Source organism: Camelus dromedarius, chromosome 26 (assembly GCF_036321535.1).
Source record: "Camelus dromedarius isolate mCamDro1 chromosome 26, mCamDro1.pat, whole genome shotgun sequence".
Lineage (NCBI taxonomy): Eukaryota > Metazoa > Chordata > Mammalia > Artiodactyla > Camelidae > Camelus > Camelus dromedarius.
The window spans coordinates 8,790,970-8,804,670 of record NC_087461.1 but is presented as its reverse complement, the minus strand read 5'-3'; the positions used below and the strand labels follow the sequence as shown (position 1 = coordinate 8,804,670).

The 13,701-nt window shown below is 35.6% G+C and overlaps 1 protein-coding gene across 2 annotated transcripts in view; it reads right to left on the bottom strand.

Annotated features, from left to right (window-relative positions):
• Positions 1-2,747: 2,747 nt before the first annotated feature.
• The window catches only part of MALRD1 (MAM and LDL receptor class A domain containing 1), a 406,987-nt gene continuing 396,033 nt past the window's right edge, over positions 2,748-13,701 (bottom strand). The window contains exons 36-37 of one of the 2 annotated variants that reach the window (XM_031444727.2): positions 5,558-5,633; positions 2,748-2,932 (exon numbers count right to left, since the gene is read on the bottom strand). In XM_031444727.2, coding sequence (XP_031300587.2) covers positions 2,852-2,932; positions 5,558-5,633 — 157 coding nt within the window. In that variant the 3' untranslated portion in view covers positions 2,748-2,851. Of the gene's footprint in view, positions 2,933-5,357; positions 5,634-13,701 lie in introns of those variants that run through there. The other variant, XM_064479367.1, reaches the window with a different exon arrangement.

Sequence of the window (13,701 nt, the reverse complement as noted above, 5' to 3'; positions counted from 1 at the left end):
GATTTAAACATTTTAGAGGACATTTAGCTTGCACCTAAAGAAAATTTTAAATACTCTTACGAGTTTCTTAATTTCCATTTTCTGTAGATTTTCCGTAATTAGTCGCAGTCAGGAGCTATGTGTATGTTATGAATTCCTTCAATGTGCCTATGAAACATGCCAATTTAGGTTGGATTATCATTTTTATTATTTCTTTTGTAAGAAAGTACACTTTCTCTGCATGTTCCATGCAGTAGGTTTGAGGTCTTTGCTAAAACTATACCTGAATTTTAATTCTCTGCTTCTTTACAAATCCTGTAAGGTTACACAAAGATCCTCAACATATTTCGATGATAGTTTTAAGCTACAATAAGTGAAACATCCCAAAATGCATATGTCCCACAATGCCAGGGGCATGACTATAAACAACAAAACAACAGCAACAACAACAACTGATGCTCTTGGGTGAATTTTTCTAAGGTCAGAATTTTGTTGTTAATAGAAAAGCAGCAATTAGAAAACAAGATATTCATAGAAAGCAAAGCTAGAATGCAGTTAATGGGGCTGAAAAATTCACTTGGATAAAATTTCAGATTAAGTTTATTGCAAGTTTAATGAAAAGTAATATTTCTCTCCAGTCTGTATTCTCAGAAAAGGCACTAATGTTGGTAGTGAAACTTACAGTGTACAACTTCCCCTATAGTGAGCTCAGAAAAGTCCCAAACATAGTGAGAGTATTGAAATTGTAAACAATCAGAGTCCTTGCTGAAGGCACAAAGCTGTTACAATAACTAAGCAAACAGATGCCCTAGCTCCCAGTAGCCCAATTTGTGGGATAAAAATTGCCACATTGTTTAAGCTGTTTGAGTAAGGAGGTTTCTGTTTCTTGCAGCCCAAAGCTGCTGCTTTAAAAAATTGTAGATTTTACGCCACTTAAAATTATTACAAAATAATGTCTGTATTTCCCTATGCTGTGCAATATATCCTTGTTGCTTATTTATTTTATGCATAGGTAATTTGTATCTCTTAATCTTCCATCCCTATCTTGCCCCTCTCCCATTCCCTCTCTTCACTGGCAATGCTAGTTTGTTCTTTATATCTGTGAGTCTGTTTATTTTTTGTTATATTAATGTCTTAATTTTTTAGATTCCACATATAACATAAAGCATTCGTCTTTCTCTGTCTGTCTGACTTACTTCACTAAGCATAATACTCTCTGTCCATGTTGTTACAAATGGCAGAATTTCATTTTTATGGCTGAGTAATATTCTATTTTATATATATATAAAAATATATATATCACATCTTCACTATCCATTCATCTGTGATGGACACAGGTTGCTTCCATATCTTGGCTATTATAAATAATGCTGCTATGAACAATGGGGTGCAAGTATCATTTTGAATTACTGTTTTCATTATCTTTAGATATATGACCAGGAGTAGGATTGCTAGATCATATGGTAATTCTATTTTCACTTTTTTGAGGAATTTCCATTCTGTTTTCCATAGAGGCTGCACCAACTTACATTCCTACCACCAGTGTACCAGAGTGCCCTTTTCTCCACATCCTTGCCAACATTTGTTACTTGTAGACATTTTGAGGATAGCCATTTTGACAGGTGTGAGGTGATCTCTCATTGTGGTTTTGACTTGCGTTTCTCTGATAATTAGTGATTTGAGCGTCTTTTCATGTGCCTGCTGGCCATCTATATATCTTCCTTGGAAAAATGTCTATTCAGGTCTTTTGCCCATTTTTTAATTGGGTTGTTTGGGGGGTTTTTTGAGTTGTATGAGCTGTTTATATATTTTGGATGTTACCCTCTTACTGTTTGTATCATTTGCAAATATTTTTGGCATTCAGTAGGTTGTCTTTTCATTGTGTCAATGGTTTCCTTTGCTGTGTAAAAGCTTTTAAGTTTAATTAGGTCCCATTTATTTTTACTTTTGTTTCTTTTGCCTTAGGAGACAGATCCAAAAAAGTATTGCTACAATTTATGTCAGAGTGTTTTGCTAATATTGTCTTCTAGGAGTTTTGTGGCTTCAGGTCTTACATTTAGGTCTTTAATACATTTTGAGTTAATTTTTGGATATAGTGTGAGAAAATGTGCTAATTCCATTCTTTTACGTGTAGCTGTCCAGTTTTCCCAGCACCATTTTGTGAAGACACTATCTTTTCTTCATTGTATATCTTTGCTTCCTTTGTTGTAGATTAATTGACCGTAAGTGTGTGGATTTATTTTTGGGCTCTCTATTCTGTTCAGAACAAGAAGCTTCTTAACATATATTTTAGCATTATTTTTATATCTATGTAAAGATAGATGTTAAATGTTTATTTTTGTATTTATATTAAGATAGATGTTAAATGATTATTTGAATGAAGGCAAGTTTAGGATGGTAATTTGTCACATTTTTTTCCAAAATGCAGAAAAAACTTTTACTCATGGTTATGTTGATTAAAATTATGTGATTAGTTCACTCCTGCTAGTTTGTATACTAAATCAGTTCACTTTTATTTCTAAGCCCGATGGCATAGAAATAAGCATTTTTAAACTTCTTTATATTCAGGATCTGAAACGATTTGATTCACCATTTAAAAAATTACCATAATAAAATCAAAGGAAACCAAGAAACTTAAGTGGAATATTTTATTAAAATATTTGGATATGTAATGAACATAAGGTTCTGATTCACATTCCATGAAAACATTCAGTATACTCAGTAAGAAAAATCATTTGTAAATGTAATAATTAGAGTGGTATTCTGAATCCCTTCTATTGTTACTATTGCATAAGATGAGTTTCTATCAGATTTCACGGACTGGAATTTTCTGTAAACGATACACACGAGATCGTACTTGATCTTGATGGCGCTATTTGAGATGATTCGATATGGTCTCCGGGCTTCTTGAAGTTGCATCATATAATGCGTTTGAGAAGGAGTACACAGAACTCTAAAGAAAAACACATTGAAAAAGTTACAATTTTGCATGAAAATAAGAGACTTCCTTACTTGCAGGATGCAGTGAGTTTTTAGTGGATTTTCACTGGAGGAATAACTAGAGCTTCCCAACTCTCAGTTCAACACCTCAGTTCACACTGTCTGCACCCCTGACACAGGCCTCGCCTCGCTGCCTGCTCAGCGTCCTCTGGGCATAGGAGCCACTGCCTCCTCCTGGCCTGTGGTGGGCTGGGGAATGCAATGCAGTGGCCGGGATTTTGACTACTTCCTTCTATGGTGCTGATTTCTCTAAGTCTGCTATTTTGATTATAGGTAGGTTAAACAAAGCAAAACAAATATATATATATTTAAAAACCCAACAGCTTTCATTTGGGAGAATTATATTTTGCAGTGTATATTAGAAAATCTAAAATGTGGTAAGTTGTACAGGATAACCAACCTGATTCCTTCAGCAAATAAATTGCAAGGGAGAAATAAGAGAGAATGAAACCTAGAGATTAAAAGAGACTTAAGAGACGTGTCTGTGGATGCATATACCTTATGTGGATCCTGATGTTTAAAAACAACAGTAACAAAGTATAAAACCTGCTATTACTTAAGAGATAACTGGGGTAGGCTGAACCCTGACTGCATGTTTGATTTTGTCATGGAATTACTGTTAAGTGTTTAACTGTGGCTTATGGTTTTTAAGTTCTTATTCTGGTACAAGTGAAATCTTGACTGGTAAAATCAAATGATATCTGGAATTTGCTTGAAAACACTCTGGTTGACACCAAAAATGAACCATAATGTAAACTGTGGACTCTGGGTGATAATGACATGTCAGGATAGGCTCATCCATTGTAAGAAATATACCCCTCTAGTGGGGGGTGTTAATAATAATGGGGGAGGCTACGTATGTGTGGGGACAGGGATATATGGGAAATCTTTGTACTTTCTGCCCTGAACTGAAAACTGCTCTAAAGAAAATAAAGTCTGTTTTGAAAAATATCACCACCATTGTGGTGGGTGGAGGAAATGAGTGGCAGGAGAGGTGAAACAAGAATGACTGTGGGTTGATTATTGTTGAAGTTGGATGATGGGTACGTGTTGGTTCATTGTACTAGTCTCTCAATTTCTATATCAGAATATGAGAATTTTCTCTAAGACTGTTTAGAAGAGTATTTTTGAAGAAGTCTCTTTCTCTGTTATAATGTCAGGGAAGGTGCACTTAGTTTAATTAATACAAAGTCATTTGTTTCTGAAACAGTAGAAAGCAAAATAGTGACAAAAGTCAAGTGATATGACAGGATTTCTTCTCAAGCCATTCTTAATGGAAGGAAAAAGCATATAAAAGAGGAATGATTAATTAAAAAAAGTGAAATTTAAAACATATTTTAATTCCTTACATCATTATAACTTTCAGATACTAAAAGTTAAACTAAGCTAAAGATTAAATTTTCTTTTCTTTAGTAAAAAAATGAAAATAGGTTTACATTACACCTTCCTACTTTGTCAAGAGGATACATTGCATTTGGTTTCTTAAATATGCATTTCTTTCTTTATTTATTATCCAGTAAGTAGAGCTACATTTCCATTTTCACTCTGTGTCTTGACTGAATTGACAAAAAATCATCCACATTAATTCTCTCTGTGCTCTGGGAAATACCTTGCTTCTTGTCTTCATTCCCAGTGAAACAATACTAAAAGTGTGTATGATGTCATTATTGAAGATGTAATCCACTTTAATTTCTCCTTTCCTCTTCTAAGTTATCAGGTAACAGAAAGCAGAAAGTCAAGGGTTATGGTCGACTTCAACCACATCACTCAAAAATACTAGAACACACCTGATCTGACACCTTTGCTACTCATTTCCAGGACCAGTAACAACTGTTTATGGCCTATTTTTATTTCTAAAAAATAGGGGAAGATTAAAACTAGCTTTCTAGATGCTGACTTTAACAAGAGAATGAATTTGATACAATATTTCTAAAATCAGATGGAAGGAAGCTTTCAGACGTAAGAAGCGGTGTGTCATGACTACGCTGTTTTATACCCAGGTGGAGGCCACGTTACCTAAAGAAGGGGAAGAGAGGTTTTGCTTCCCATTTTCTCTCTTGCCTACTTCACACCGCACTGATAAGGAGGAGCCCTAAAAAAGGCCATGCAAGACGCAACGCACTTTGATTTCTCCTTTTTCCTTCTAAGCGATAAGGAGGTGGCCCCCGCAGCCCACACCCCGATTGAAGTCAAGCACTGAACGTTATCCTCCTTTTTGTGTTTGGGAATAAAACATGAAGAACAGTCAGTGAAGAGTTACGGTGAGCAGCTGACTCAACTGTGTGGGTTAAACTGATATTTCCCAGATTTGTCAGCTCTCTTCGCGGATAAACAGTGACCACGAAGCCATTGAACAGTGAACTGTGTCTACAAGCAGACTGAAATGGAAACTGCTCATTGCCTGTTTACAGAGACTGAAACTCTTTCCCATCCCCAAATGGAATACCTCCACTAAAACCTATCTCTGAGCCGTGATGTGGGAACATGTCCAAACAACACTCAGTGTGTGTGTGTTTGTGCACATTTGTGTGCTTGTGTTTCCCATTCTGAAACAATATGGTTGCCCATTACCACTTACCTCTGTTTTCTCTGGGTTGCTCCCGTTCCCGTAAACTGGATTAACAAATGCACAGTGAACACTTCTTTTCCTTTTCCTTAAAACACACAGGGCCACAAAAAGAAAAATAAGTACCGTACTGAAATGCACCAGAGGACATTTTCAGGTTGTTATCTGGTGGAAACCTTTGAGAGACAAATTGTCTAGCGAGTGTACTTATTTTTATGAAGGCATTTCCGTAAGTAAAGACTTTTTTTTGCAGGACACCAACGCAACCACGTTCCAGAAAGCAAATGCAATTTGATCTCTGAATATTTAGATCCAAATGAACCCAAGCACGTAAAAACGTTATTCTTAAAGTTGATTTCTTAAATATTACTCAAGTAATGAAAAGGGTACAACATTAGAAAGAACAATGTAACATAAAGCCGAACAGGTTATAAGGAAAGGCCACGTTGAGGTCCCACAGACTTGAAAAGTGTCAAACTGTCTTGTGTATTGTGTGGACTCTTCCACGACAGGGTCCATCATAAAGATCGTAGCACAGGAGTCATAGTAGTTAACATTTTAAACAGCAGGTTTAAACATGAGTGTTTCTAAGAGATCTTTATGTTAGTGTTTCCTTTCATGAATCACAAGGAGACGTGCCCTTGGTAACTGCACACATTGGTCTAGATCTGTGTAATTTACTCTGATTAACTGAGCTCCTAAATGACCATTTCCTTCCTATACTTTAGTTATTTACGAGTCAACAGACTTATTGGAAGACAACGAGCCCTGGCATAGTTGGTCACAACTGATGAAGAAAAAAATGCTCATCACAGGAACGAAATAAATATAACCAGATAACTATATACACCCTGTTGAAGATACAAGGAAAACCCTACACATGCACACGCACACACACATGCACACACACACACACACGTACAAATACACATAGTAGAGAATGGAGGACCAATTCCAGAAAGGTTGCCAGTGTCTTGAGGAGGCAGCCAGGAAGAAAATAAATACAATGCATGAATATTTTTGCCTTATTAGAGTATAAAGACAATATTTGTTAATAACATACTCTTAAATCCTAAAAGAAAAGGTGATAAAGAGGAAGCTCTTACTGATGTACTCTTTGAAAAGAAATTATCAGAGATATGACCTCTTATTTCATCTACCAAACTCCATGGTCCGCTCCTAAAAAGTAACGGTATTAGCGAGCCCAACAGCGTAAACCTGGGTTATTGGGTTGGCTGGCAATGCATTCTCCCTGTAGATTCAGTGTCTTCTAAGCTTCCTGACCTCCACTGTTTCTATGCAATTGGCTTAAATATTTAATAGCTTAACCAGTTGGCCCTCATTGCATCTACATTTTGGTTAATGATGAAGAGGGTCATAGCAGCCATTTTTGTGTGTTATTTTGTTAAAAAAAAAAAGCAGCAAGGATATAATTTTAAATGGATGAGGCAACAAATAAATTCCTTAACAACTAATTGAAAGTTTATGAGTTGCTCTAATTAAATTGAATAAGTGGTGTTTGATTCTTGGCCTTTTCTCTCTCCAAGACTAGTCAGCGTTCAGGTCTCAGAGCAGGAAACTCAGTATGTGGCAAAGTTAGGGCATGAGCCTAGACGGGGCTGCTCTCAAAGCTGAAACTGGGTGGTAGGTGAAGGGCCATTCTGAAATGTGTCAAGATGTGAAAGCAAAGGCTGGGACAGGAGAGACTGAACATGGAGGGAGGATTCAAACAAGTGGAAACTGGGAAGGAGTTAAAGGTGGGACAGCCACAGACACCGACAGCTCAGAAAAATTAATCTCGACTGAAATCAGGAAGCAGAAGGAAACCCAAACCATAAGACGAGACAGGACAGATGGTCCAAAGGCTGGGCAGTCCACCAGGCACTGAAGGGACAGGCTTGGCTGTCAGCTGGATAGAAGTGAGGCACAAGCAACACAAAAGATCTTGATGTGAGGTGATTATTTTTGCCTTGAATTGCTGGGGCCCCAGATGACCTAAACCAAGATTGGCAGGTGGAAGTCAAGTAAATTGATCAATTTTCCAATCCTATTATTTCAGTATGGAAGCTACTTTTCTTCCGGAAGGATTTTCAGTCTTAAATAACTTTCTATTAAAATGAAGTGGCCAGCCTTTAGGGACTGGGTGACTATAAAGAAAGAAGGGTGATATATAAGTCTAAGGACATGGAATTGTCATAGAAGAAGAAAGGGTCATGGGATGAGTAATGGAAGGTGAGCAAATTATGTTTACTTCAAGTTATGTTTATTGGCGATCTCAAACTTTTATTCTCCCAGGTCACAGGTATGTCTCCCAATAAAGGAAATCTCTGAATTGTTGGGCTTGCTTATTAATGTCTTTCCTACTTAAAAGGTAAAATATTACCTACTACCCATAGATCGACTAATTTCTCATGTCAACTCCATACATTTATTATTTCAAGTTCTATGATATTATTTTCCACCTTCATCAACTATATAAAATTAATATTCAAACATAAACAATTTTACTTAAAATGATGGATCCTGATACGCGGAAAGCAAAAATGTCTGATTATGAAGTTTTCTGCCAGTTCTGTGGTGCAATGATATTAGGCTAAAAAATGCTATGTTCAACTTACTGTACTTGTCATTAGGCAGATGGCTCTTTAAGAGCTGGGATTTCCAAGAATGGAACCACCTCCTAGAATGAGCAGGGCACTGACTTAGAAGTTCAAAGGAAAGGAAGCTGCCTGGATCACCTGAGTTTTCCTCACTTAAATTATCAGTACCTTACATTATGATTAAGCTCCGGCTACATCCAGTATGTGCAGGCACTGTGTAAGGTGACATCTTTAGGAGGCTAAACAGAGATACATCAGTGCAGAACTAGGATAATTCCGATGTGAGTTTCCAATTTAAATTTAGTGTGCATTTGGATACCTCCAAAGGAATTGACTTCATGGCTTATTAACTAACAAAATTGTTTTAGCGTTGATTAAAAACATGAAAGTATTTACAGTAGATATCTCAAATTATTGTAGATGGGCAATGAAGAAAAACAAAAATAAGACAAATATTCACCTATGTTGCATTCAGTAAACATGGCTTTGAGGTAAATGCTTATATTTTATATGTTATAATAGATTTATTAAATTATAATTCACACACCATACAACTCAGCCATTTAAAGTATATAATTCAAAGGTTTTTAGTAATATTAATTTTATTAACTTAATTATTAATTTAAAAAACTGTGGTTTTATATATATATAACAAAATTTGACATTTTAACCATTTTTAAATGTTTACAATTCAGTGGCATTCATTGCATTCACAGTGTTGTGCAACCATCACCATTATATATTTCTAAAACATTTTCATCACCACAAGCAGAAATCCTATAGCCATTAAATAATAGCTCCCCATTCTCCCCTTCCTAAAGCCCCTTGTGACCTCTAATTCACTTTATATCTCTATGAATTTACCCAGTCTAGGTACTTCATGTGAGTGGAATCATACAATATTTATCTTTTTATGTCTGGCTTATTTCACTTAGCATCATGTTTTTAAGATTCATCCATATTGTAGCATGTGTAAGAAGTTCAGTATTTTTATGGCTGAATAATATTCCATTGTATGCATGTGCTACATTTTGTTTGTTTATTCACCTGATGTTGGACACTTGAGGTGTTTCCACCTTTTGGCTGCCAAGACTAATGCTGCCATGAACATTGGCATGTAAGTATCTGAGTGTCCATTTCAATTCCTTCGGGTAAATAATTAGGAGTGGAATTGCTGGGTTATATGGAGATTATATTTTAGGTCATGAGGAAGCACCAAACTATTTTCCATGGCAGCTGCACCATTTTACCTTCTGATCAATAAACTATGTGGGTTTCTATTTCCCCACATCCTCACCAACACTTGTTATTTTCTATTTCATTATTTTTGCCATCCCAAAAGGAGTAAAGTGGTATCTAACTGATAAACATTTTTATCTCTAGTTTCGTGGAGCTATAAAATCTTCACTAATTAAAACTAAATTATAATGCTAGTGTATGAGAAAAAATATTATGCCAGTGTTTGGTCAGTTTTAGGGTGGAGTCCAATTGCCATTTAATGTAAACTTCTTTAGATGAAATAAGTGAATAAAACTTTATCTAGGTTAAAAGAAAAACAAGGTGACAGTGAGCATAGATATCACTCTGAATGTTGATGAATGGCTATCAGGGGAGTGACAAAGCAAGAATGACAAGACAATGCCTGAGTTGTTTTTATTGACAAGTCTACACTTCAAAATAAACATCTACTTATGTGCTTTGCAAGTTTATTAATTAATAATTTTAATCTACTTTTATAATTTGCTTAATGAGTATATCTTATTAATTTTATTTACTAATTAATTGTTATTTTTGGTTGTTCTTAGTGGTTTACTTTCTTTTTATTAACAACAGACATGTTTTTCTCTAACTTACTAGTATGTCATTTTTGTGTGCCTAAGAAACTGGTCAGGCTTCACAGTCAAATCCACCAAACACCCAGTCCTATATTATTAACACCTAGTATTGTAAAATTCTACTGTAAAAAAATCTGTCTACTAAAAAGTATGAAGAACTACACTTTCTGAAACTGGGCAATCATAATGCAACTATCAAGGTGATTTGAAGGGATAAATATGATCATTGATTTCCCAAAAGATACATGCTGGGCATGTGTGTATGGCAGAATTTGCTCTCATGCTTCCACTAAAGAATTGATTTCTATATTTGTTTCTAAATGCTGAAGAACATTCTAAGGTCCAAGAGATAACTGTCCTAAGTGCCTGAAGGAAAATGATGTCTATGATGTGCTGACCCACTCCTTAAGACGGAGGGATGCTAGAATGCTGATTATGTTATTTATCACTTATTTATTTAAATTTATCCAGCATTTCTAGGACATGTACTATCTATCGACCAAGTACTGTGTTAGGTCCTGACTTACAAACTTATCAGTATATGATTCCTGCCTCTAGAATTTCTTTTTTAGGGGGTCAGCTTACCAGGTTTCTGTCTCTTAGATGAAATTACATTTTTTTTAAATGCCTACCACAAGTAGATGCCCACTAATAGTCCAGTGGTGTTCTCTTTAACTTCTTTTCCCCCCTCCTTTTGCCATTTATATCTTCTTTTAAACTTCCTACTTCTTTCTCTTGACCCCAAAGCCCTGGATCTATGAAAGGACAGTGGGATAAAGGAAAAACATAAGGAAGTGGCAAATAATATTCACTTAAAAAATAGATTTATTTATTGAGAGTTAGCAAGGACCTTTGTGATCATCCTATTCATGACTTTTTTACAGATGGGGCAAATGAGATTCATTCCCCATTAGACTGTAAGTCCTCCAGAGGAGAAAGACCTTGTCTAGTTTACTCTTCTCTCCATCACAGCACCTAGTGAAATGGGAATCAACTGAATGTTTATACGAAGGATAACTTAATGAATGCATATAGTCCAAAGACTTAATGATGGAACAAAATCCACTAACTCGCTCTCTGCCCTGTTCCTCCATGCCCAGCAATATACTTCATCAACACCCAGGCAGAAAAGACTTCCATTTTCACTGTTGTTATCGTGGAGTCACATTTGTGTTTAGATCTCTTTTCTGCTTAGCCCAAGACTTTAAGTGGGCTGGGAACCTACTTTCGCCCTCTCTTTCCATTTTTTTTTTTTTTCAACTAGTTAAATGTCAGCCCACAGGAGTAGCTTGGAGGCTTTCCTGAAGATAAGCAGAGTAGAACAGAACAGGGATGGTCCTTTTATCTATTTTATATAAAAACAGAAAAAGTCATATTATTGGAGAAAAATCTAATTGGTTACAAATAACTCATTTTACAATATTTGAAGGATAAAGGCCTGTGTTCCTAATATCTCATACGTATCTCTGAAAAAATGAGAGGTTTGAAATATGCATGTATGAGTATCAGGGTCTTGACATGAATTTTTAGACTATGAAGTATTTGAGTTGTTACTACTGGGGAAAATGTTTTCCAACCATAAAAGTACATGTGACTTTTTAAAAAAAAAAGAACAATCCATCTAAATTATGAAATACAATCATTTGACTAGTGGATATGGAATTCATTTATTCTGGGAGTCATGCCTATTATATTAAATTTTGCTTAGCCTGATTATGGTGAATCTGGGGTGTCCCAGAGAAGCAAATCTCAATTCTACTCTACTCATTGCTACCTCTGTCATTTTAAACTCTTCAATTAGTTTTTTCCAAATGTTTCCAGTCCTAAGACTTTCTATGAAGTCTTTGTGAGTGTGCTAATCTTTCAGATAAAAGGAAAATGTATTATAAAATCCTAATTAAAAATAAAATATTTCTGGTTCCTACTTTTACTCATATCTATTTTGAACGTTCATTAAACATATTCCTCTCTGTCAAGAAGACATATTTTTAGAAATGTTTGTTTCTTAGCCAGAGTACTAACAATGTTTTTCTCTGTCTCATTATAAAACTTAATGAGTGATGCTCTTTTTTTTTTTTTATTTGTTTCCTGATTTTAGAAACTATAAAAATGAGTTTTTTTGGTTTGTTCATTTTTAACTTGTAGTAATAGGAAGAGACTGGTGTACCGTGTGTCTTGTGTAACTGTCGATGCCTCATGATTCACATAACCATCTTTCTTTTCTCAACCTTAGACAAGTTTTATTTCACACCTGGTCTCTGATCATTTCCAGTCCAAATTTTAGCCTGTTTGAATAGACTGTTTTTCAAGAGAGGTATCATGGATTTTAAAATTTAGACACTATTTTGTTCCTTTAATAATGAGGATAGATTTCTGGCAGTTTGCCGAGATAAGCACATAGAGGAATATAAGACAAGATGAGAAGTAGATAGGAAGTTGGAGAGAGGCACTCTGAGGACTGGGAAACAGAGCTGAGCCAGAGGTGACAGTACAGGAAATGGGTATGCAAATCTCCACATTCATTTAACATAGGACACAACTTTGACTTTAAGAATCTCTAATGCAAATTGTAAAAATTTAAGCAAGACAGTAAGTTACATTTCAATTTCACTTTCAAAAAAGCAAACATAAACAAACCAGGTGCTTAGACGCACACCATCTCCAATTCAGGTGAGAACACCTTTATGATATGCATTCTGTCCCTACAACCTAGGCTAATAAAGTAACAAATCCCCACAGCATTATTTTGGAGAAAGCAGCCATAGATTCCACTAGGTTGTTTCAACAAATATCTTTGAAAATATCAGACTGAAACTATACCAGATGGCTGGCTCATCAGTAATAACTATCTAGGTGAAGATGGGAGCAAAGAGTGGGGGTGGATGTAATGGACCCCCCGAAGTACCACCGTGTCTTAGAAAATTTGATTGGGGGGGCATTTTCAATATGTTTGTGTTTTTCATTAAAAAAGCCAGCACTAAGATTACAATCTGTGGTGCATAATTACAGCATGGCACATTAAATCTGTTTTAAGAATCTATAGATAGAATAAAATTGCACAACATCATGAGGCATTATAAGAAAGAATAAATTGAGTCTATTAAATCAGTCTTTTCTCATTGAATGTATACTCCTGTAAAATACTGTTATTATCTGACCACTATTAAAGAAAAAAGGGAAGAAATCATGAGGGGTAGTAAACAAAACTATTCAGATCTATAATGGTCTCTACTTTTGGCAAGATAAAGACTTAAAAAATAATGAAAACAAACAATCTGTAAGAAAGGAAAGAAAGAAAAGCAGCAAGCCAGCCTGACAAAGCAGGGATAATTTAGAGGGCATGTCCATGAGCTCAAGTTTTCATTTTCCAGTCCTTAAAAAAACAAGCTGAACCAAATGTTTTGGGTGAAAAAGTTCAGAAAGAATTGGGTTTGCAAACATAACCAGAAATGCTACAAAAGGGAGAGGAAAGGATTAATCATCCAGGGTCACAAAACCAAACAACTGGGACACCAAATTTTGCTAAACTCATTCACATGATACAGCAGCTGCCCTGTTTTTCTCCTACTCTTTTCAGGCAGGAAATAAATATCACTGACCACAAAAACCTGTCACTGTTAATGCGATCTCGCTGTGGCAGAGTGCTTAAGTGGGAACATGCCCAGGAATATGGAGGTAATTAGTATGAATAAAGCTGACCCAGGTTCCCGTAGCTTAACCC